At 34.8% G+C, this 22,394-nt stretch overlaps 1 protein-coding gene across 1 annotated transcript in view; it reads left to right on the top strand.

Annotated features, from left to right (window-relative positions):
* The window catches only part of LOC143914077 (adenylate kinase isoenzyme 5), a 36,792-nt gene extending 17,875 nt beyond the window's left edge, over positions 1–18,917 (top strand). The window contains exons 5-12 of the mRNA XM_077434167.1: positions 290–472; positions 16,045–16,260; positions 16,335–16,513; positions 16,589–16,805; positions 18,003–18,167; positions 18,243–18,422; positions 18,478–18,574; positions 18,667–18,917. Of these exons, the coding sequence (XP_077290293.1) occupies positions 290–472; positions 16,045–16,260; positions 16,335–16,513; positions 16,589–16,805; positions 18,003–18,167; positions 18,243–18,422; positions 18,478–18,574; positions 18,667–18,917 (1,488 nt within the window). The remainder of the gene's footprint in view (positions 1–289; positions 473–16,044; positions 16,261–16,334; positions 16,514–16,588; positions 16,806–18,002; positions 18,168–18,242; positions 18,423–18,477; positions 18,575–18,666) is intronic.
* The last annotated feature ends 3,477 nt before the right edge of the window (positions 18,918–22,394 follow it).

The raw sequence follows: 22,394 nt of genomic DNA, 5'->3' as shown, positions 1-22,394 counted from the left end.
TACACATGTAGTGTCGTTTTCAAATTTAAACACTTTGACTAGATACATGGACATTATGTGTGTGTGTGTGTCTATATGTAAGTAGTATTATTTGATAGTCCTCATTTTGACCGTTTGTTTTATGTCGTTGTATTATACGTACATGTGTACGGAGAATTGTGGCTAATGTTCGTAAATTGTCGAGTTGCGTGCGAGTCCTTCCTTTACGAATTTCTTTCCCGAGTGTTTGTACGCAATTTTGTTAAATGTAGAATATTAATGTTCCTGTTTGTTTTTATTCTATATATAGATTCAAGTGGTCAACGGCGTTATCCTGGTGAATTGGAGACAGAAAGTCTTGGAGAGACAGATCGAGTATGGCGCCAGATTGGGACACGTGGTGCTCAGCCTTGCCAAGATGGAATTGAATAATTTTTACAAGAATGTAATGCCAGTTGCCGACTATTTCGACCAAACCAATATGCTCATGGTGGTAAGTACATATAATATAATTTATATATTTAAAGTATTTTTAAGTGTTTGTTACTTTTCGACCTGATATACGATAGACTATCGAGTTTGCATTGATGAAATGAAAATTGTGAGTTTTTCCGAACAAAAATTTATAAAACCATTTTTTCTTGAATGTATTATACAGGTGCAATATAAAGAGATGTGAAATATAAAAATCAAAATCACAATATAACAAGATATACATATGTATGTATGTACCTAAACATGTGCATGGAAGTATTAGGCATACAGTGATATCTTATGGGATTGTCTTTACATATATTTTCGGCAAGAAGCACATTAGATATCATAATTAAATTAAAGAAAAATTAAAAGAAATGGAAAATTTTTTGTTCAGTATATACATTCTGTAAAAACGAATCAGTTAACAATCTAATACATCATAACTTCATTGATGTGTAGATACACCCCTAACGTACAGTGTTATGTTTGGAGTTCATGTAAATGAAAAAGGCCTGTATTTATGTATGTAAATAAATAGTTAATAATTGTAGTTTTTGGTCAGTAAATTAAATAAGTTGTCAGTGGTATGTCATAAATGGTCAATATTTTTGTGATCTAAATAAATGTTTCATTTTAAATAATTAGTAATAGTTGCGGGAGAGCTCTGACTGGTTAGAATGGTGGTTTATCTATGTACATATGGGGGGAAAGAAATTGTCCAATTTAATTTATGCTGATGACATGACGCTTATATGTAGCTATCAATACCGAAGATATATGTACATACATAAGGTTGATCTTCTTTGATCGTGTCGAAACCGAGAACTAAAAATTGGGCCTCAAATTAAATAAACCGAAGACTAAATACATGATAATATACATAGGTACATATATAGAAATTATGTTTTTGAAATATAATTTAAATGAACTGGAAGTGGTTAGGTTAGGTTAGGTTAGTATTTTTCGACCGATTTCGTGTATTTGGGTTCTCGAATCGACAATCTATGGAGGTTGCAATGGAGAGATCAGAAGAAGGATTGCGAAAGCGCAATGAAGCAGCTTCCAAAATATGGAAGGGCAGAGGAATTGAAAATAAATTTAGTAATAAGCCTTATTTTCGCTATATTTCTATATACTGCCGGAACTTTGTGCGAAAAAACAAGGTGCCGTTGGCCTCTAAAAAGATTTGAGCACCAAGAAAAATTATTCAAATTCGCAATAAAATACAAAAAGAAATGGAGTACACAAAGGGAAATAGAGAACTAACAAAATTTTAAAATTGAATGAATTAGTAAAATTATAATAATTCAAAAAGTTGAAATTTTAGCTTTTGGTAAAAAAGATTCGACTAATATATGTAAGATCGCTATTTTCATATAAGGCGAAAACGTGAGGATTAATGAGAATTTTTGTGACCCTTTTTTATCTTTCGACTTAAGATCTTTCTATTTTCGATCTTTGCCTTCCGATATTTGCGTTTTCGGGCGTTTCACTTTCGGTCCCGTGAGGTTAGACCCATTTTGAATGGGTCTACGTGACGAGCCAGAATGTTAAATTACAGAAAACACAAATATCGGAAGGCAAAGATCGAAAATCTTAAGACGTAAGTCGAAAGATCAAAAAAAGGGTGCATGGTAAACGGTACATACTCACTTAATTTGCGCGAGCAGGGTACAACAGGAACAAGAGACTCGTCACGGAGACCGATTTTAAGCGCCTTTTCTTTTACGGCGCCTGTGTTTGCCAAACACTTCGCACACGCCACGAGCCGGCTCCGAGTAAAACAGTGGTTTTCGGTCCATACCGAGATACTAAACTGGTCATTTTTTTAATTTAGGCCAAAGAAAAATGATCGTCAATGAAAAGTAAGACATATTCAAAGATGCATAGCTAATTTATTTGGTTGTGGTCATCATCGTGACAGATATCCGATATAAGTATGTACATATGCAGCTATAATTTCACATGACTTTCCGTCGATTTCCGCGTAATCAATCATCACACGGTTGAAATTTTCTAGAAGTTTCCTCGTCACCGTTTAAAAATTATACCCACTCTCGCTGAAAACGAGTGCGAGGGGGGAATGCTTTAAAGCCGAGTTTTAATTATTCAAAAGCAGGTACCTTTGTTTTTACGCCTACCGCAAAACACGCCGTATACTTCTCGTAATGGCACTGGCGTCCGCGACTTGACAAAATCGATGTCCCATCAAATATTCAGCGTACGTATCATTTCGAAAATGTACACTAAGACGTTAGCACAATTGATTTCGTTTGACCGTCAACAATTCGAAGAATGTAATTTGTATCGAAAAAAATTCGGATGTGGACAACCCATGACTTTATCTATGTACTTGAGGAATATAAGGTCACAAAACAAAATTCCATAATTAAACATATGTACATATATACATATACGTTCACACATATCGGTTATGAGAGCATTTTCGATACAAATTGAGCGGAAATGTAGGGAAACTTACACAAGACAAAAGTTCTACTTCCAACTGTTGAATTTAGTTAATTTTTTTTTATTACTTAAAATCACTGTATTTATTATACGCATTAAATATAAAGAAAATAAAAATAGTTAAAAAGGTCAAAATAAAATAATGAAATATTGTTTAAAAAAAAACATTAGTTCGGCTTACGAATTATGACCAAAATCTTATCAACTCTAGAATTTATGTAATAAATTTAAAATCCATCTATTAAGATTTATATTTCTTTAGAAATAGTTACGTAATCAACCTTAAGCTTCCAAAATAGAAGCTCTCCTTTAATAGAACAATTACTATTTTTTCATGATTCAATAATAATTACTGTTATTTTAATCACTTCATTTGTTTTATACTTAATAATTTCAATTTGAATCAATAAATTTTCTACTTTGATTTCTAAACGTTTTTTTAGAAAATCAAAATATTTAATTAATTTGAAGTTAGTACATAAAAATACAAATATGTATAAATTTTCAGTTTGATACGTTCAGGGTTGTCATCACACTGATACAATAATTATACTTGAATTTTTTCTTGTTTGTTGCACACATGTTTAAGATGTCGAAAAAAATAGTTGAAGAAAAATCGAACGTGTGTAAACTGCCACTTGCGGTTTACGGATGCTTACCAAATTTTAAATATCACTAGATATTAAGCTTAAACTTCTAGATATGAAATTTCAGTTCAATAAACCAAAAGGTTTCTGTGAAAAACATTAAAAACCTTGATTCCCTAGAGTAAAAGTACTACATACTTTCTGTTGATGTAAAAATATTAGGGTAAACAATTTATAATATCTATTATTACCCCCCGATCGTACCTTTCCATATCTTGTTGGTAACTCTTTATTGAACTGGATCGATTCTACTGTTAATCTTGGGGTTGCATTCCAGAGTGACCTAAATTTCTCTGATCATATATGTATGTAGACTCTGTGTGTTGCTCTGCCTCACGAATGCTTGGGTTTATCTTTCTTAATTCTTGACACGACCATAATCTCGCTGTTTTGAGATTGCTGTACAATGCTCTAGTTAGGAGTATCTTAGAATACGCCTCTATGCTCTGGAATCCTTACACTAAATCTCTATCTTGAACTTATCCAAAGACGATTTCTCCGACTGCTTTATAAGTAGCAATATGGGATTTACACATACTTATTTCCTTCACAATTCGTCATGGGTATGGTCGGCTACACTTCTCTTGACCACATAAGGAGTGTTGCCCTGATCAAGTTCTTGTTTTCCATATGTAGAGGCTATATCTCCTGTCCGTCTATCCTGGCTGAGTTGGGCCTTCATGCTCCGGAGAGTGTGATATGGACCCGCCATCGTCCCCTTTTTCACACTCCTCTGGCTAAAGCTGTGGCTTTTAGTTATTCTCCCATTCCTCGTGGCCTCCGTTTCTTAAATTCACTGGATGGTGCCATTGACATTTGTCACATCTCTCTTCATTCTCTTCACCACTTCCTAAGTTACGGAAGTCGCGACCATTTAGAAAGGTTGAGTTAGTTTATTTAATTATGAATTTATTAAGAATTCTTTTTTTCTATGTCATGTTTTATTTAGTTATCTTTTCTTTATTTAAGTATTTTTAATTGTAAAATTTCATGTACTTTTTTCCTTTTATCCTTTCTTAATCTTTTTAGCACACTCGTTACTTTGGAGCAATCTGTTAGACGAGTGTGCTTGATTCATTGATGATGTATAGTAAAAATAAAAATAAAATTACATGTAAAAATATTTTAGTCTGATTTGGTTAGTGGTTTCGGAGACAATTGAATTCAAAAACTTAAAAAAAGAGGTCACCTACGAAAAGGGAAGGTACCATTTCCGGTCAACTAAAAAAATTACGTTGTATCGAAAAGAATTTCTGTAACCGATACTAAGTTTCAGTTTCGGTGTTAAAAAATATGCCCAAAATACACAGGCACACACACACACATTTTTTCTAGATCATGAAAACGTGATCAGTGGTCGATTCTGAGTTCGAATGAGTCAAAATCTCGAGTTCGCATGATCACAAAACTTCGCATGATCACAAAACTTCATCTACTACTACTATTCTACGTACATATGTATGTACATCCATCAAGAAAAAAGTCAATTCTAGCGCAATTTTTTTGTACGAAATTTTTCGATCGTACATATGTATGTTCGAACTGCGGCAGAGATATCAGTAACTGTAAAATCTCAACTCCTATATAAAATTTATTTATTATTGCGATCCAACAGATCGTCATTATTATATTGTTAAAGTTAGGCTGTTTTTCAGTCAATCGTCAAGACATTCGATTAGTTCCGTGTGCATATTTCTATTATACTTCCAAACGACTAGAAAATTTCGGTAAATATATTATAATTATATCACTTACCTTGGTCGTTTTTGAATATATTATCATTGTTCAGGGTGATTCTTATTCGCTCAATGTCAGAAACCATAAATACTTGACGAAATATCTAAAATTACCCGGAGCGTACCCAATTTTCCCATAGTTTATTCATGAATCTAACAAAAGTGGAAGTTGGACCAAAACTAGTTACACTCCTATTATGGAAATTTTCTGACTAATGAAGAGTTTGCGGTATTACAAATTGGATCGTCTTCAATAAATAATGAGTTATGACGAAAATTTTTATCGATATAAAAAATAACTCCCCATATGACTTGTTGTTGTTTTTGATGATGATAATGATTATCATTAATGCATTAGGTTCTAAAATATTCCAAAACGTTCTTTATTGAATTGTATATTACCTTTCAATTTATATATATGTGCATACATATGTGTATTACTTGTATATAGAGTTTATATATTACTTAAATTTCACATAAGTAAGAAGTACATATATGTACGTGTTAAAAATTTTAAAATATTGAAAAGCTTTACTAAGCTTAATCATAATTGAAAAGCTTTGATCAACTTATCTACGTTCTACGTAGGTACATAAATATGTATGTACTAGTGTTGTACCTGATGAAATATCATCGCATAGGTGTTGGCATATTAAGTTATTAAATACTAGCTGTATTACCCGGCTTCGCTCAGTGTTTATAATATAAACCGCTTAAACATGACTAAGCTAATTTAATTAAAAAAAAAAAAAAATTAAAAAAAAATTTAAAAATTAAAAAAAAAAATAAAAAAAAAATAAAAAAAAAATCAAAAAAAAAAATTAAAAAAAAAATAAAAAAAAAATTAAAAAAAAATTAAAAAAAAAATTTTTAAAAAATCAAAAAAAAAAATCAAATTTTTTTTTTGCCTTCTAGGGCTTCGCCCTCGGCGCCCCCCTGAGCCTTTGCCTTCTAGGGCTTCGCCCCTCCACGCCCCATGAGCAATTGCCGTTTAGGGCTTCGCCCCCATGATCAGTTGCCTTTTAGGGCTTCGCCCCTCCGCGCCCCCATGATTAAAAGCCGTCTAGGGCTTCGCCCCCCTAAGTTAATGCCTTTTAGGGCTTCGCCCCCCGCGCCCCAAAGATTAATTGCCGTTTAGGGCTTCGCCCCCCTTAGTTAATGCCTTTTAGGGCTTCGCCCCTCCGCGCCCCCATGATTAAATGCCGTCTAGGGCTTCGCCCCCCTTAGTTAATGCCTTTTAGGGCTTCGCCCCCCGCGCCCCCAAGATTAATTGCCGTTTAGGGCTTCGCCCCCCTTAGCTAATGCCTTTAAGGGCTTCGCCCCTCCGCGCCCCCATGATTAAATGCCGTCTAAGGCTTCGCCCCCATGATCAGTTGCCTTTTAGGGCTTCGCCCCTCCGCGCCCCCATGATTAATTGCCGTCTAGGGCTTCGCCCCCCTTAGTTAATGCCTATAAGGGGTTGCGCCCCATGAGGCTGGGCCCCCCGGGCCCCCTTCGGGGCCCCACGGGGCTGCGCCCCTTGTGGCGCCCCCTTTTGAGCCCCATGGGGCTGCGCCCCATGAGGCTGGGCCCCCCGGGCCCCCTTCGGGGCCCCACGGGGCTGCGCCCCTTGTGGCGCCCCCTTTTGAGCCTCATGGGGCTGCGCCCCATGAGGCTGGGCCCCCCGGGCCCCCTTCGGGGCCCCACGGGGCTGCGCCCCTTGTGGCGCCCCCTTTTGAGCCCCATGGGGCTGCGCCCCATGAGGCTCGGCCCCCCGGGCCCCCTTCGGGGCCCCACGGGGCTGTGCCCCTGTTGGCGCCCCCTTTTGAGCCCCATGGGGCTGCGCCCCATGAGGCTGGGGCCCCACGGGGCTGTGCCCCTTGTGGCGCCCCCTTTTGAGCCCCATGGGGCTGCGCCCCATGAGGCTGGGCCTCCCGGGCCCCCTTCGGGGCCCCACGGGGCTGCGCCCCTTGTGGCGCCCCCTTTTGAGCCCCATGGGGCTGCGCCCCATGAGGCTGGGGCCCCACGGGGCTGCGCCCCCCGGGCCCCCTTCGGGGCTGCGCCCCTTGTGGCGCCCCTGGCGGGGCCCCATGAAACTACTCGCTTTGCGCCCCCGCGGGGGTGAATCCATTGAATCGAAAAAAACAAATCGGCGCCCATGGATCGAAAAAAAAAAAAATCGAATCACGTGTTCGATGACGTCACCGATCTACGGACGACGACGAAGACGACGACGAAGACGACGAAGACGACCAAGGATATTTACATACATACAAAGTCTCTTTCCAAATTATAGATTAGATTAAATTAAAAAAAAATGTGCCACTTCGATCCACACGAGGTCGAATTTTTTTCAAATACCTTTTAAATATATTTAATTTAACTTTTATATTTTATTATATAATATGAAAAACAAAAGGTAAAAACTGCCTACCTACCTACATGTACACAATATAAAACACAAATAGAAAAATTAATTAATTAATTAAATAAAATGTATATAGATGGCGGTGAATTCTCTGCCAATAAGGAAACGTTGGTAGCAAATCTATATACATATATAAAATTGATTGTCGGTGTGTGTGTCTCGAATAGGCTTCTAAACCACTGAACCGATTACGATGGAACTTTCAGGATTTGTTGTATGCATGTCTGGAAAGATTACTGTGAAAAAACCTCTTAATAATAATATTCGTAATTACGATTTTACTGATGCGAAAGTAAAGCTTATACCGCCTTCAACGCATCACTTTCTGAATTGCTTATCGATATGATGTAATTTTTTTTAAGTTGACCAGAAGATGTCTTCTTTTTTAAGTTTGTGGATTCGCTTGTCTTCTAAACCAGTGCTTCTCAATTACTTTCATGTCACGACCCCCGTAAATATGAAAGAATTAATTCCCGGCCCCTAAAAAAATTTTTTTCTAGTTAAAAGGTTTATTTGGCAGTAATTATTACAATTATAATACACATATTTATATTCAGCACAAAATTATAGGAACTTGCTTAAAAACATATTTTTTTAAATAAAAACTATACACACATGAAACAATTTAATGCGATAGATGAGGTCGCATGTTTTTACATAACAAATCGATATCGGGTTCAATGTCAGAAATTCTAAATCGCAAATCATCTTTCAAAGTCTCCGTGGAAAGGCATGACCTTTGCTTATTTTTTAATATAAGTAATGACGAAAATGCTTCTATGCTTATAAATGAAAATGTACCTATGCGAAAAGTTTCGCATAGGTACGTAGTCGCGAAAGGAATAAGAGTTACCAGGTCTTCTTTTCCAATAGCAGGATATTCTTGCTGTCGCCTTAACCAAAATTCTGAAATACTTTATTCATTAAATTCCACTTCAAGCAAATTTTCTGATCTGATATCGATCAACTCTTCTTGGGCTGTCCACGTAATATGATCATATTTTAAGGACTTGGAAAATGGTGTTCTTATCCAATTGTTCCTTTCATCCTCAGTTTGGGAAATATTTTTTGAAAAATAGTATCCATTCGGCCATGTGATCAAGTATAACATTTTTCACTGAAGTCGACAGTGATATTTCATTATTCGTGAGAAAATCATTCAAACACGAAAACATCTCCGTGTATCCTTGACTAATACCTTTTGACCAAAAAGAAAGCTTTTGTTGGAAAGTTTTCATGTAATGTGTTATTATTTAACAGAATTAAATATATATATTGCTGTCGGTTCCCTCATCACTGAGGATCGTGACTATGATGTGCGGTCAACCAGCTGCCTCCATTCAGTTCTAAATTCGGCCAGGCGAAGACTTGCTACCGTGGAAGCGCCCGTCGCTGCAGATACTTGGTCAGTCCAGCGTGCGGGGGATCTGCCTCTGGCTCTTCTGCCTTCGACGCTACCAACCACAACCAACCGCTCCAGGCTCTCCTCACCTCTTCGTGCAATGTGGCCGAAGAACTGCAATATACGTTTCAGGCATATTGTTGACAATCTATCCTTGATTTTCAATTCTTCAAGAATAGACACATTCGTGCGTTTGTCGGTCCAAGGCACGCGCAGTAGCCGTCTCCAGGACCACATCTCGAAGGCATCGATTCTCCGTCTATCCGCCGCCTTCATGGTCCACGTCTCGACACCATAAAGGCAGACAGAAAAAACGAGACTCTTCACGAGACGGATTTTGACAGCAGTTGTAATGGCTCTATTCTTCCAAATCTTCGTTAGTTGTGACATTGCCGATTTTGCTAATGTAATCCGGCGCCGTATTTCCAATTCGCTGCCGCCGTTGTTAGATATGAGTGACCCCAGATAGACAAAATTATCAACCACATCTATACCGTTTAAAGCTGAGTTGTTGTTTTGCAGCTGTTGGTGACGGTCAATTATCATAATTTTTGTTTTGGGGCGGTTTATCTGGAGGCCAAGCACATTACTCTCTGTCTCAACACGACGGATCAGTTCGGCCATTTCTTCATGATTATTAGCTATGAGCGTTGTGTCATCCGCATACCGAAGATTGGATAGTTTTTTTCCACCAATGGACACTCCACCCTTCCAACCATCCAGTGCTCTACGCATTATATACTCTCCATATATGTTAAATAGGTCTGGAGATAATATACACCCTTGCCTTACTCCACGTTGTACTCGAAAATTTGTCGAGTTTAGCGAATTGATTCGAACTACTGCATTGTTATCATTATACAAGTTATGTATTATCTTTACAAGATGCATGGGGACTCCCATGTCCAGTAGAACTTTCCACAGATAGTCCCAGTTCACAAAGTCAAAAGCTTTTTTATAGTCTATAAAACAAAGAACGGCTGGAGTTTGAAACTCCCGACATTTTTCAATGAGTTGACGTATATTCAGTATTTGTTCCCTCGTCCCTTTGCCTTTTACAAACCCTGCTTGTTCGTTCGGTATTTGCCATCCAAGGTAACTGCTCAAACGATCTTTAATTATATACAGCAATACTTTACTAGAGTGCGATATTAAGGCTAAGGTCCTGTAATTCTCGCATTTTTTTGTAGATCCTTTCTTGTGTAAGGGAATGAATATTGAATTGACCCAATCTTTCGGCCATACTCCGTTTACCCAGATCTTGTTGCACATATTACATAGCGCCTTTATCGCAGTTTCACCAAGCTCTTTCAGAAGTTCAGCTTGTATACCATCGCTGCCAGGAGACTTTTTACATTTCAGTTTCTTTATGGCATTTACAACTTCAGATGTCAAGATGTCAGGCTCCCTGACATCATCAATTAGGGAAACAATTGAGGTCGACGAACTACCACTGTACAATTCCGAACAGTATTCTTTCCATCGGTTGAGTATCACATCAATATCTGTAAGCGTGTTTCCAAATTGATCATCTATTGTCCAAGTTTTGGGTGAAAATTTTTGAGTGACGATTTTTACTTTGTGAAAAATATCCCTTGCCTGATTCTTTAATGCGTGTTTTTCTATCTCCTCACATATGTCATTTATATATTTAGCTTTATCCCGCCTACAACTCCTTTGAATATCTTTATGTAATATTGCATACCTTTCAAGATATTCTGTCGATGTTATGCCAGTTTGTTTAAGTCTTTTACGTTCTTTTATCTTAACCCAAGTTGAATCAGAGATAAAAGACTTACGATGTTCATTTTGCGGTGTTTGATGTTTTCTGGCATACCGAATTATGAGATCTTTAAAAATTTTCCAAGACTCTTCTACATCTACATTAGGATTTATTTGGAATTCTGCATCTTTTTCTCTGATTACATTGCCAAAATTAATTACATCATCATTGGTGAGTTTAATTGCTTTATTTTGATGTCTTTTAATCATTTTCAATTTCAGTCGAAATTTAGCAACAAGTAAGTTATGGTCCGATCCGCAATCTGCACCTGGATATGTTTTGACGTTATGTATCGATGATTTCCATCTAGAATTTATTAATACATAATCGATTTGGTTGCGGTGACGATCCCCAGGAGATATCCAAGTGTACAATCGCCTAGGATGATGTTGAAACCAAGTATTCATAATGGACATTTTATTTTCAATGCAGAAACTTATAAGTTTCTCTCCTCTCTCATTTTGAATACCCAATCCATATTTACCTACTATGTTATCAATGTTGCTATTAAATATATACATTCCCTAAATATGTAATGTGGAAAAATATTCATAAATGAATATTTGTACTTTCTACTGAATATTTACCTACTATGTTATCAATGTTGCAATTAAATATATACATTCCCTAAATATGTAATGTGGAAAAATATTCATAAATGAATATTTGTACTTTCTACTGAATATTTTCTCGGCCCCCGCGAGAAATCCTACGACCCCCCAGGGGGTCGCGACCCTCAATTTGGGAAGCACTGTTCTAAACCACTCAAAAAATTGGATTGAAATATGTAATGGGTATAATAAATAACGTAAGTTAATATTTCCTTAACCGAAGTAGTACTTTTACTCTATAGAAGGGGTCCCTAAACTTTTTGGGCCGGTTCAGAATTTTAAAATTTATGGAGGGCCGGATTGAAAAAAAAATCTTATTGGAATTCAATTCAAGCAAATTTGCATATTTTATATATCCATATATACATGCATACATACATACATTTATTAAAAAAGGTTTTTTTTTTTGCATATTTGAAAATATTTGTAAACACGGATTTTATAACTGATATTATATTTTCCTTGGGTCTGATGAAAATCTCTCGCCTGCCGGATCTGGCCCGCGTGCCGTAGGTTGGTGACCGCTGCGGTTGAGGTTGAGTTTTTCTTCGAAACCTTTCAGTTTATTGAATTGAAATCTCATATCTAGAAGTTCAAGCGTGATAACAAGTAATATCTCTTAGAAAAGTGAAAAATGTTGTGACCACACGATGTTATACATACTATCGTTATATCCTCACTATTATACTATCGAGCCCTAAGCAATATTTTATTTTGACATTTAAAATTAAAATTAAAATTTTTAAAAATGACAATGTGGTCACTCTTTATAATCAACTGACTTTTCATAGAAAATTGAAGAGAACATACATTATATAAAATATGATATCTATGTACATATGAATATTTAAATGAATATACAATTGAATTTATAGCACACTTATGTAGCGTTTTCCAATATTTTTACTTTATATAGTACGTAGTAACAATAGACGAATTTTGTGATTATGTGTGTATGTATGTATGTAAATATGTATATATATATATATATATATATATATATATATATATATATATGTGTGTGTGTGTGTGTGTGTGTGAATATGTACATATTTACATATATATTTTATTTTGATTGAAGTTAAACCTGTTGAAATAATAAAAAATTTAAACTGACACACATTTAGTACAATAGTATCTATGTATATTTGAAAATCTAAAATCCTTGAATCTAAATTTAAGTATACTGTAAACGCATTAATTTTTAATATACATATATGCATGCGTCGTAGAATTACTAGAATACATATGTACTTATGTATGTAAGTATGTACATGCAAGGTTTGATGTCTGTTTTAGAACTTGCGTCGTATGAATGGAACATGTATTTTTGGCCTATTTATATTTCATTAAATTCGTATTTGTGCTTAAGGCGCTATTTTTTATTTTAAATTATTGTAGTTGTTGAGAGTTTCCTTGCGTATCTAAATATCTCTATTTCAAACACAAAAATTCGGACGTGACCAACCCATGACTTTATCTATGTATTTGAGGAATATAAAAAGGCCGCCGGATTATGAATAAACATTGGTTGGGAACTTCGTAAACAAGACGTTTAAATGGCTTAAAGAAATTTTTAAGCCGTTTATATTATAAATACTGAGTGAAGCCGGGTAAAACAACTAGTATTTTATATATTGGTTGCATTGATTTTTTATGTACTAATTTGTACGCGATTATTCCTTTGTACATTTCATGAATGCGTCAAAAATATGCTTTTTGCAATAAAAATTCAGCGATGCTTCTACAGATCTTTTTACAAACTTTTTTTAGTTTCACTTGGTTAGAAATTCCTAACCGTACGAAATTTGAACCACTTCCACTTTGAAATACAGTTAGATTTTGATTTAACTTTAACGGAAACATTAAAAATTACACCAAAATAAATCAGTCAGGCCGACGTAATGACAGATAGGTATTCAAACTCAACTTTCTACCGCCCCTACGCAACCCACAGGTTAAACAGTTGAACAGTTACAATATTTACTTTTGTCACTCTCATCTCACTACATACATATGTATCTAATATATAATTTCGAAAGAGACTTTGTATGTAACTATGAATATACACATATTTGGTTGTTAGCATCGAAAACAACAAATTTATTTTTCGATTCAAATAAATTTAATAAAAAAACAAATGAATGTTTAATATTATATTGTTTTGCCTTGTTTAAGCTGTTTATATTACAAATACCGAGCGAAGCCGAGTAAAACCACTAGTATCGTAATAAGAACTCTAGGAGGATAAAATAGTAAGACGGGAATTAATATTTCAGGTCGTCCGTTAAACGATCCTACCTTATTATTAAATTGACTGCGCCGTCAACCGAAAGTCAACTATGACCTTAATTACAATATATTTCTTATGAATTATTCCTCGGATAATTTTTTTGGAATACAAATAGTCAAAACTTTTTGAGACAAATTTGTGAAAGTGGTACGCCAACTTGACTAACCTACATATGTATTTACGAAGAACGAACGCTATTCAATATTCAGATCTCGTATGAGGTCAAAAGCGATAAATATGAATAGTTAATGTGCGGAAAATTATAGGGTGTCGACGACGCGTCGTTTAAAGATGGACGAAGTCAGCGTCGGTTTGTCGTCATCAAATAGCCGGCTCTGGATATTTTACGATGGGTATCGTATTATTAATTAGGGCTGTGGAAACACACACTCGGTGTACCTATGTATGTACATATGTTTATACCCATGTAGTTGTTTAATCCAGTTAATTATGGACATATGTATTTCCAGTCGTTTGTCGCGTTGCACATTTTCAATGTCCCCCGTCTTCATGTCGTTATGAAAACTTTGACTTGTTTACAAAGTTCCCAACGAATGTTATATACGCGACTCACGTGTGAGTCTTTGGTGTACAAAGGGTTAAATTGAGAAATATATGGTTAATTGGAGTAGTTAATATTATTAACTTTACAAAGCGAGGGAAATGCAGAGAAATGCTATAATAATAGAAGTGCCTTTACCAATAAATTGCCCGTTTCAAAATAATAAGCGTACCGTTTCCATAATTACACATACGCACGAAATATAATCAGGGGTCATCACATATTTAATAAAAAAATACAAGTTTTATTTACAATTTAAGTATATGGTGGTGTTGGGCGTTGGTAGCTAATCCGTTTCTTTTCTCAATTGTCGGATGATTTTTATCCACTTTTTTTGTATTTGTTTGTCCTTGGGAACTCTTAAATTAACGTGTAATTTATTTATTTATTTATTTTTTACATGTATACCAGGAAGGCCTTACAGGTAGCCCCAATGCGCCTTCCTGGCCAATTACAAACATTGCAGCTTTTTTTTATTATACAAGTCGCTGAATTACGAGACACTTAAAACTCGCAAATTAACGAGACATCTATGAATTGTACATAAATTTTATTGTATATTAATCATACTCAAATAGTGGGGATATAATAGGTAGGGAGGATTTTAGCCAATTTTTAATCGGGAACCGTTTCAACAATGAAATCAGAGAAAATTGGCAAACTCTGATAGGAAACGATCGACCTGGAGTCACACATATCTAGGTCTGACTAGTAGCACTGCAGATATACTTTTTAATATAAATTATTTTCAATCGAGGTCAGCTCATGGGATCAAACCGGGCGCCTCTCGACGCTAAGCAGAAGCTTAACGACCGAGCTATGCTGCTGGCTGTAATGTACATATATGTATGTAGTTTCAACAAAAATATGTATAATATAAAATGAACGATGCTTATATTAATTGAACTCAAATAATTGGTTATTAATATAACTGAGTATTCGGCGCAACCAAGAGAAATTTTTTTACATTTATTTAAAAATATTTTTACATTTCTCTGGTGCCACCCCTGAAATTTTATGTAGAATGCAGGCGATCACCATGACACTTTTAAAAACTTTCAAACTACGATGTTAATTGAATAATAAAATGTATCCCATTTTGTTTATTGTGTGTTTTTGAATGCATTGTGCAATTTTATTATTATAACATTTTTCTGGGGAAATGTGTAAGATCCCTAGTTTCGGACTAGTAGGTTTTTGAAGGTCGATGTGAAAGTACGTCTGTAAACACTTATACAGTAATAGTGGTAATATCTATCTTTAACTAAACTAAATGGAAAATAATTACAATATAAGTGCTTGGTAATTGTCCCACGTAATTTTGTGAAAATGGTATAATTTTCCGTATCGGCAGATACATACATAAGTGTTTAAATAATTTTTGAGTAATAGTAATAGTAGTACATAGCAGTAAATAATTATAGGTAATCTAAAATTTAGAGCATTTTCTTTTCCAACTTTGAATTCGTTATTGTACGAGTGAATCATATACGCTAAAAATCGATTTGAGCAGTTTTGTATTTCTTAAATCTATTTCCATCGCGATAAAATGATAGAAAGGTACAACAATACCCAGTTATGCTGCATTCATAAAAGCACATGCCATATGTTTGCGATTTGATCGGTAAATTTTAGAAAATGTAATGTCTAATTCCATATATCGCTTAATATTTTACAGGTGAATGGAGAAAGAAATCCGGGAGAGGTATATAAAGACTTCAGATCTGCCGTTTTAAGAGTGCTCGGATCTCAGGAGAACTTATCAGCGGCTGCCAATGGAGTGACAGGAGCTGGAGCTGATGGTATACCGGGAGAAATCGTCGGAGTTGAACCAGCTCCAACCATGCCTACGATGCCTACTCAACCAATCGTATTGCCAAGAGTAGAACCACAGGTATTTATTACGTCTAAAAATCATGTAAAATTCTTCCAAGTTCTAATTTCTAATTACGTATGTATGTGTTTTAGCAACAGTTAGTACAAGCTGATGTGATAACAGTAAGGGCACAAGACATGGATCAAGGATATCATTCGCCAGTTAAAAATGATCCTCCGTCGACTCTCTGGGTCATAGGAGGACCCGGTAGTAATAAGGCAGCCTTGTGTCAAAGAGCTGTAACTCAGCTTCCAGGATGGGCACATTTCAGGTATGATACAGCTTTGAGATTGTGTTACCAAATTGACAGACAATTAACTAACTTTCATTTTGTTTATTTTTTTAGTGTGGGGCGTAGTTTAAGACAACTCGCTGAAGGTGACACCAGACCCGGAAGTGATGCTGCGATTGCTCGTCAATCTATAGCGGGGGGTGAAATGGTACCCCAAAGTGTAGTGAATCGTCTCATTGCTGATAAATTGACCAAGTTGACAGGTGCCAAGGGAGTCGTGATAGACGGTTATCCTAGAGATATGGAGCAAGTTCGGTCGTTCGAAACTACGGTGAGGATGACTCATTGTTGTTGTATGCAAATATATAAAGTAAAATTGATATGTTCATACTGATAAAAAGTTTGGAAGGTTCCACGTGGATGCACTTCATTTAGCAAAATAATTTGTTCCTTCTGGATAACGTGGCATAATCCCTGTAACACTCCTAGATTAACACTAATTTGCAAATGGTCATAAATCCATAATTAGGGTTTTTTCGAGCTTTATTGATTTTGGTTTTAAATGTTTCACTTAAATACGGATTTGGAATAAAATATAATACATTCGGATTGATTCGAGGAGGAAACATAAAAACATTATTTTCCACCAAAAGTGGATTTGCGATGTTTATAAGTACATTTATACATTTACATTATAAAACATTAGCATATGTACATATATACAGAGTCTATGTGTTGACTTCAGTTCGTTCATGGAAATACTAGTTTGTTTATACACGAACTATTGGCGCTAGTTAAGGTGCTAACAGTCAAAAGCTATCTTCAAATAGATTCAAATGCACTGAATAGTGGCGCAGTTTCGAGAAGTCCTAATTTTCAAAGGCACTCAAAAAAAAATTTACGCAATAGAATCCCACACAAAAAGGTTAGCATAAAATCGGATAGCATAAAAATACACCTTGACGCTTTTTTGTGGAATTCTATTGCGTTAGTTCTCCTTGAGCATCTTTGAAAGTTTGGATGTCTCGAGAGTGCAACTATCTCGAGTGGATTTTTCAGGTCCCCCTTCATAATAGACTCCTACCAGGTGTCGCATTAAGCTTTTAGCTGTCAAAACTTTTGAGCTGTCAAAACGTTTGAGATGTTAAACGCCGTGTATTTGAAATGGAAATTCCTGTGAAAACCGCTTTACTACGTTGCTAGGATTCTCGTTTACGCTAATATAAAAAAATATATTGAAACCCAAGGATAAGCATACATCAAATCAAACGATTGAAAATAATTAATTCGTTTGTCAATTTGCTGTTTTGAGTATACCAGATTGGTTCGTGTGTGAATAAACGAAATTTGTTCACTTGGATTGTATTACATATGTTTTATTTTCCTCTCTAAAAGAAATTATGAACAAAGAATATTTGATGATGCCAAGAAATCATCTCAACAGTTGTATGAAGACGATTGATTTGGATTTTAATAGTATACACACAAGACTATCTCTTGCTTGCTCTTAACTTATTTTTGTTTTCAGTTCCAACAAAAGCCCAACGTCGTGTTGTTAGATTGTTCTAAACTACAACTCGGACGTGGAAGACTCGATGACAGCGTTGCAGCTTTCCGTCGACGTCTAGAGCTTTTCAGAGAGCTGTCACTTCCGATGCTTAAATCTTTGGATGCAGATCAACGCCTCACTATCGTAAGATCAAAACAAATTAAAATAAATCTAAGAATTGTGTGAGTTACTTTTTTGAAGCAATTGATTATGTTTTAGGTCGACGGTGACACAGATACTGTGCCCGTCCAAGATGACTTTAACAAAGTCATGATGAATCACATGGAAGCTGCCGAATTGCAGAAATCAACTGAAGGGCAATCGGTAGCGGCTGGAAGAGCCGGACCTCCTGGACTCCAAGAGGCATCTTTGAGCCGGCCTTCTGCTTTCCAAGGTATGGTATAGGTAGGCTGTCATATTTGATGAAATATATCTGTGTTTAAAAGTGCAGTAGCATTGTGGAGTCAAAAACGTGACACTATATAAAGCTTCAACGCTAATTGAAATAAAGAATGTGGTATGGGACACACCATTTATCGACACTGCACGAAGTACTGTATTGATTTTTGATTAAATATGCAACATCCTTGACGCGTTTAATTGATGCTACACTTATTTGATATTATATTTCACAACTTTACAGGCGGTGGAATCAACACGATAAGCCAACAGGTGCAAAACTCCGGAAACATGATAAACGGAGTGAAACAGATGGCTAATGGTGGTATGAGAAACGGTATAGCTAATGGCCATGTCAACGGTGCCATCCCAGGGATGGTGAATGGATTTACAGCTCTTGCAGCTTCAAAAGTGGCCCCGCTGCAGGCCAATATTACCAACAATTCAAGGAACTTTTACCAAAGTGGTATTGAACATCTCGACGCTCATATATAAAAGACATAATACACGTGTTTCATTTTTTTGTAATCGATTTGAATAGATTAATTGAATGAAATTGAGTTTTGAAAAAAACACATTGGATTCTAAGACCGTACTGGTTACGGTCTGTAATAAGTGCCTTTTGTGTGTTATTTGTGTCATAATATCATTATATATTATGTAAATGTGTTCGTTTTATGTGGTAAGTTTTGCATGTTAGTTGTATATATATATATATATATATATATATATATATATATATATATATATATATATATATATATATATATATTAATTATAATACTGAGTGCTGGCCAACTGTATGTAAATTTTTGACTTTGAAAGTATTGAAACTTTAAGATCGCTCGGGATGTTCATTTTGATGAAAGTTTGTTTGCATAGTATTCAATAAGCTACGAATTTTAATTTGTAGCTTATTGAATACTATGCAAGGCTGGTTTGTGTCAAAGTATATGATTAGAACTATTGGTCAGCACTAATTTATATAAATAATAAAACACTAGACATTTTAGCTGGTTGAAGGACCCAATTCTAAAGGCAACGTATGCCAAAGGCTTTTAAATTTTTCGTTTAGCACTCTTTCAATTGAACAATTCGATAATATTCACTTGTTTATTTGGACTTTATAATTTTCAATATCTTGAAAGACCATCTATCCTGTTTAGAATTTGCTTCTTAAATGTATATCTGGATTCAATGAGGCCCAATTGAAATGATGAACTTATAATAATTGAGCACTATTATAATCCTATAATATAATTTATAAGTTTTATACTACAAAGAGATTCAATTGATTGACACTGTTATTAAAAATATAAGTTTAATATACGTACATACATATGTATGTAGATAAATAAATAAAAAATATGTTTATGATTATTTGGGAGTATATATTTTCAGGCAATATTGTAAGCACCATTAGTTTTATACATATCACATTTAATAATAAAAATTACACCTTCATGTGAAATGTCATAAATTATAATAACCAACTAAGCAAAGTATTGTAAATGATTACATACCCTATATGTACTATTTAAGACAATTTAAAGCTGCAATTCTAATCGTATATTTTAATTAAATATGTAGTATTAAATTACCTTTATTAGAAATAGTTTTGATACACGTTTGTAATACATATTATAGTACAGAATAAATAGATAATTTATCTGTCTCGGGGCCAACTGTTTTCATTGTATTTATTATTATATGAAATAATATTATACTATGTACTTTTCGATACAAATTTTATTGCATTTTTCACAGTATAGTTAAACATAAAATGAAAAAAAAATATTTATAGTCAATAACAATAAGTGATTAAATATTGCAAACGAAAACATATACATACATATAGTTTAGAAAAAGTTTATTATGAATGTTATAAAAATATAATCTCACAATTTGAATATTTATAGTTTTTGTTGTTATCCATTCACTAAAGAAAAAAATAATACTATTTAAATATATACATTAAAAACTAAAAAAAAGTGTAATAATTGTTTCATTGTTTTATGTATGTTGTTGAATTGTTATTGTTTCAAATACATATTTAATTTGTACTAATCATATTTCATAGGATTGGTTTAATTTTACATCATATTATTATATAAACTTTTAAATGCATGTAATACAATTTATGATACATCTATATATTATGTGCATAAAATATAGTTAAATAAATGCTCACCAGCACTGAAAACATTTTCTATTATTTTGTATGTACCTATATATTATATATTGTGTTTGTAATATCCTTATAGAAGTATAGTATACATACATATGTATGTACATATGCCACAAAATACCATGTCATATAATTTGATTGAATCCAGTGAGTTATTGTAATTCAATGTAGAGCATAGGTGAACTATGAAGGAAGTAACAGGAGGATATAGAAAGAAAAACTTTATGGAATGTAAAAGAGATTGATCTGAAATACAAATATGACAAACTGTAAACTGAAATGTTCAGTCACATATTTCACATTATAAAATATATGTATATATGTATGTATGTACGTTAAAATAGTATCGAATGGGAATGAAGGGGTGTCGTTTGAAAGTAGTGATTAAGTAGTAGGTACATGTCTAAAAGGAAGCTTTTAGAATCGTATTGAGAAGGTCGTTGTAGGGAGCTTTTGCGGAAGTTCATGTCCTTCAAATATCGATCGTGAGGCGCATGTAGGCCACGGTTAAACCTTTTCACCCCGGGCAACGCTACTTCTGCAAAACATTGCTCTGAATTGTACACCAATCGTCCATTAAATGGTATGCTAAAATATTATGACTCAATCGTTGGTTAAAATTGCATTGTATGGAAAGCTTTCTCACACTTAGATATATACGTAGTATAATCGATATGCTTTCTATGCCAATTGTACAATTTCCCGACCGGAAATAGGTTAAGTTCATCTCCGGACGAAAGTGGGTCACAGGGTCGTTGGAATGAGAGCAAACCCCGATTCATAATATCTGTAACACTGTCATGACCGATTATTACGTTTAAGATATAAAATATGACAATTTTATTTACGTTGGTTAGCCAGTATGGCTCGGAGGTTGCGTTTATGTTACGCACCGAAAGGTAACCGGGTTCGATCCCGTGCTAATATTTAATACTGCTGGTTAGACTTGGATATTTGTGACTCCAAGTCGATCGTTTCTTATCACAGTTTGCCAATTTATCTGATTTCCATGTTGAAACGGTTCCTCTATAAAATTGGCAAAACTCATCCTACCCACTATCACAAATATCTGAATGTAAAATATATAAAAATTTATGTACAAGCCTAAATCCGTAGATGTCTCTATTAGCACGGGATCGAACCCGGTAATCTCTCGGTACTAAACATAAACGCAACCACCGAGTCATACTGGGTAACCAACGTGAATAAAATTGTCATATTTTATATCTTAAATGTAATAATTGTTAATTAATGAATTAATTTTTAATTTCGCGTTCTTCAGCCTCTCGAAATACAGCGATTTATGTAATAAAAATGCTGCAATGTTTGTAATTAATTGTCAAGGAAGGCGCATTTAGTCTACCTGTTAGGCCTTCCTGGTATATATCTATGGAAACAAACTGATTTTCCTCAATTGTTTCTGGATTAAGTACATAGATCAGATCAGCACGTTGAACAATGGCGAAAATCTGCATCTTACTTGTCAATGACTGCAGGCTGTTCAACACCATATTTGCATAAGATTTATGTATTAATATATAATTGGGAATGTAATTAAGGTGAGAAGTGAGATAAAATGAAAAAAAAAGTGAAAGATTTTTATTTTTAAGTAATTTAATAGTATCTTACTTAAATAAGTGATAGCAAAAGATTAATTCAACAGATTGAATAAAATCTTTGGCTTTTCGTAATTGTTAATTCGCATGAGTAATCTCAAAATTTTTGCAAGCAGGACTGGAGAGTACAGTTTGAGTGTCATCAATGAATTATTTGCAAGATTGGGC

The sequence above is a fragment of the Arctopsyche grandis genome, chromosome 7, assembly GCF_051622035.1.
Source record: "Arctopsyche grandis isolate Sample6627 chromosome 7, ASM5162203v2, whole genome shotgun sequence".
Lineage (NCBI taxonomy): Eukaryota > Metazoa > Arthropoda > Insecta > Trichoptera > Hydropsychidae > Arctopsyche > Arctopsyche grandis.
This window is presented reverse-complemented; position numbering and strand designations above follow the sequence as displayed.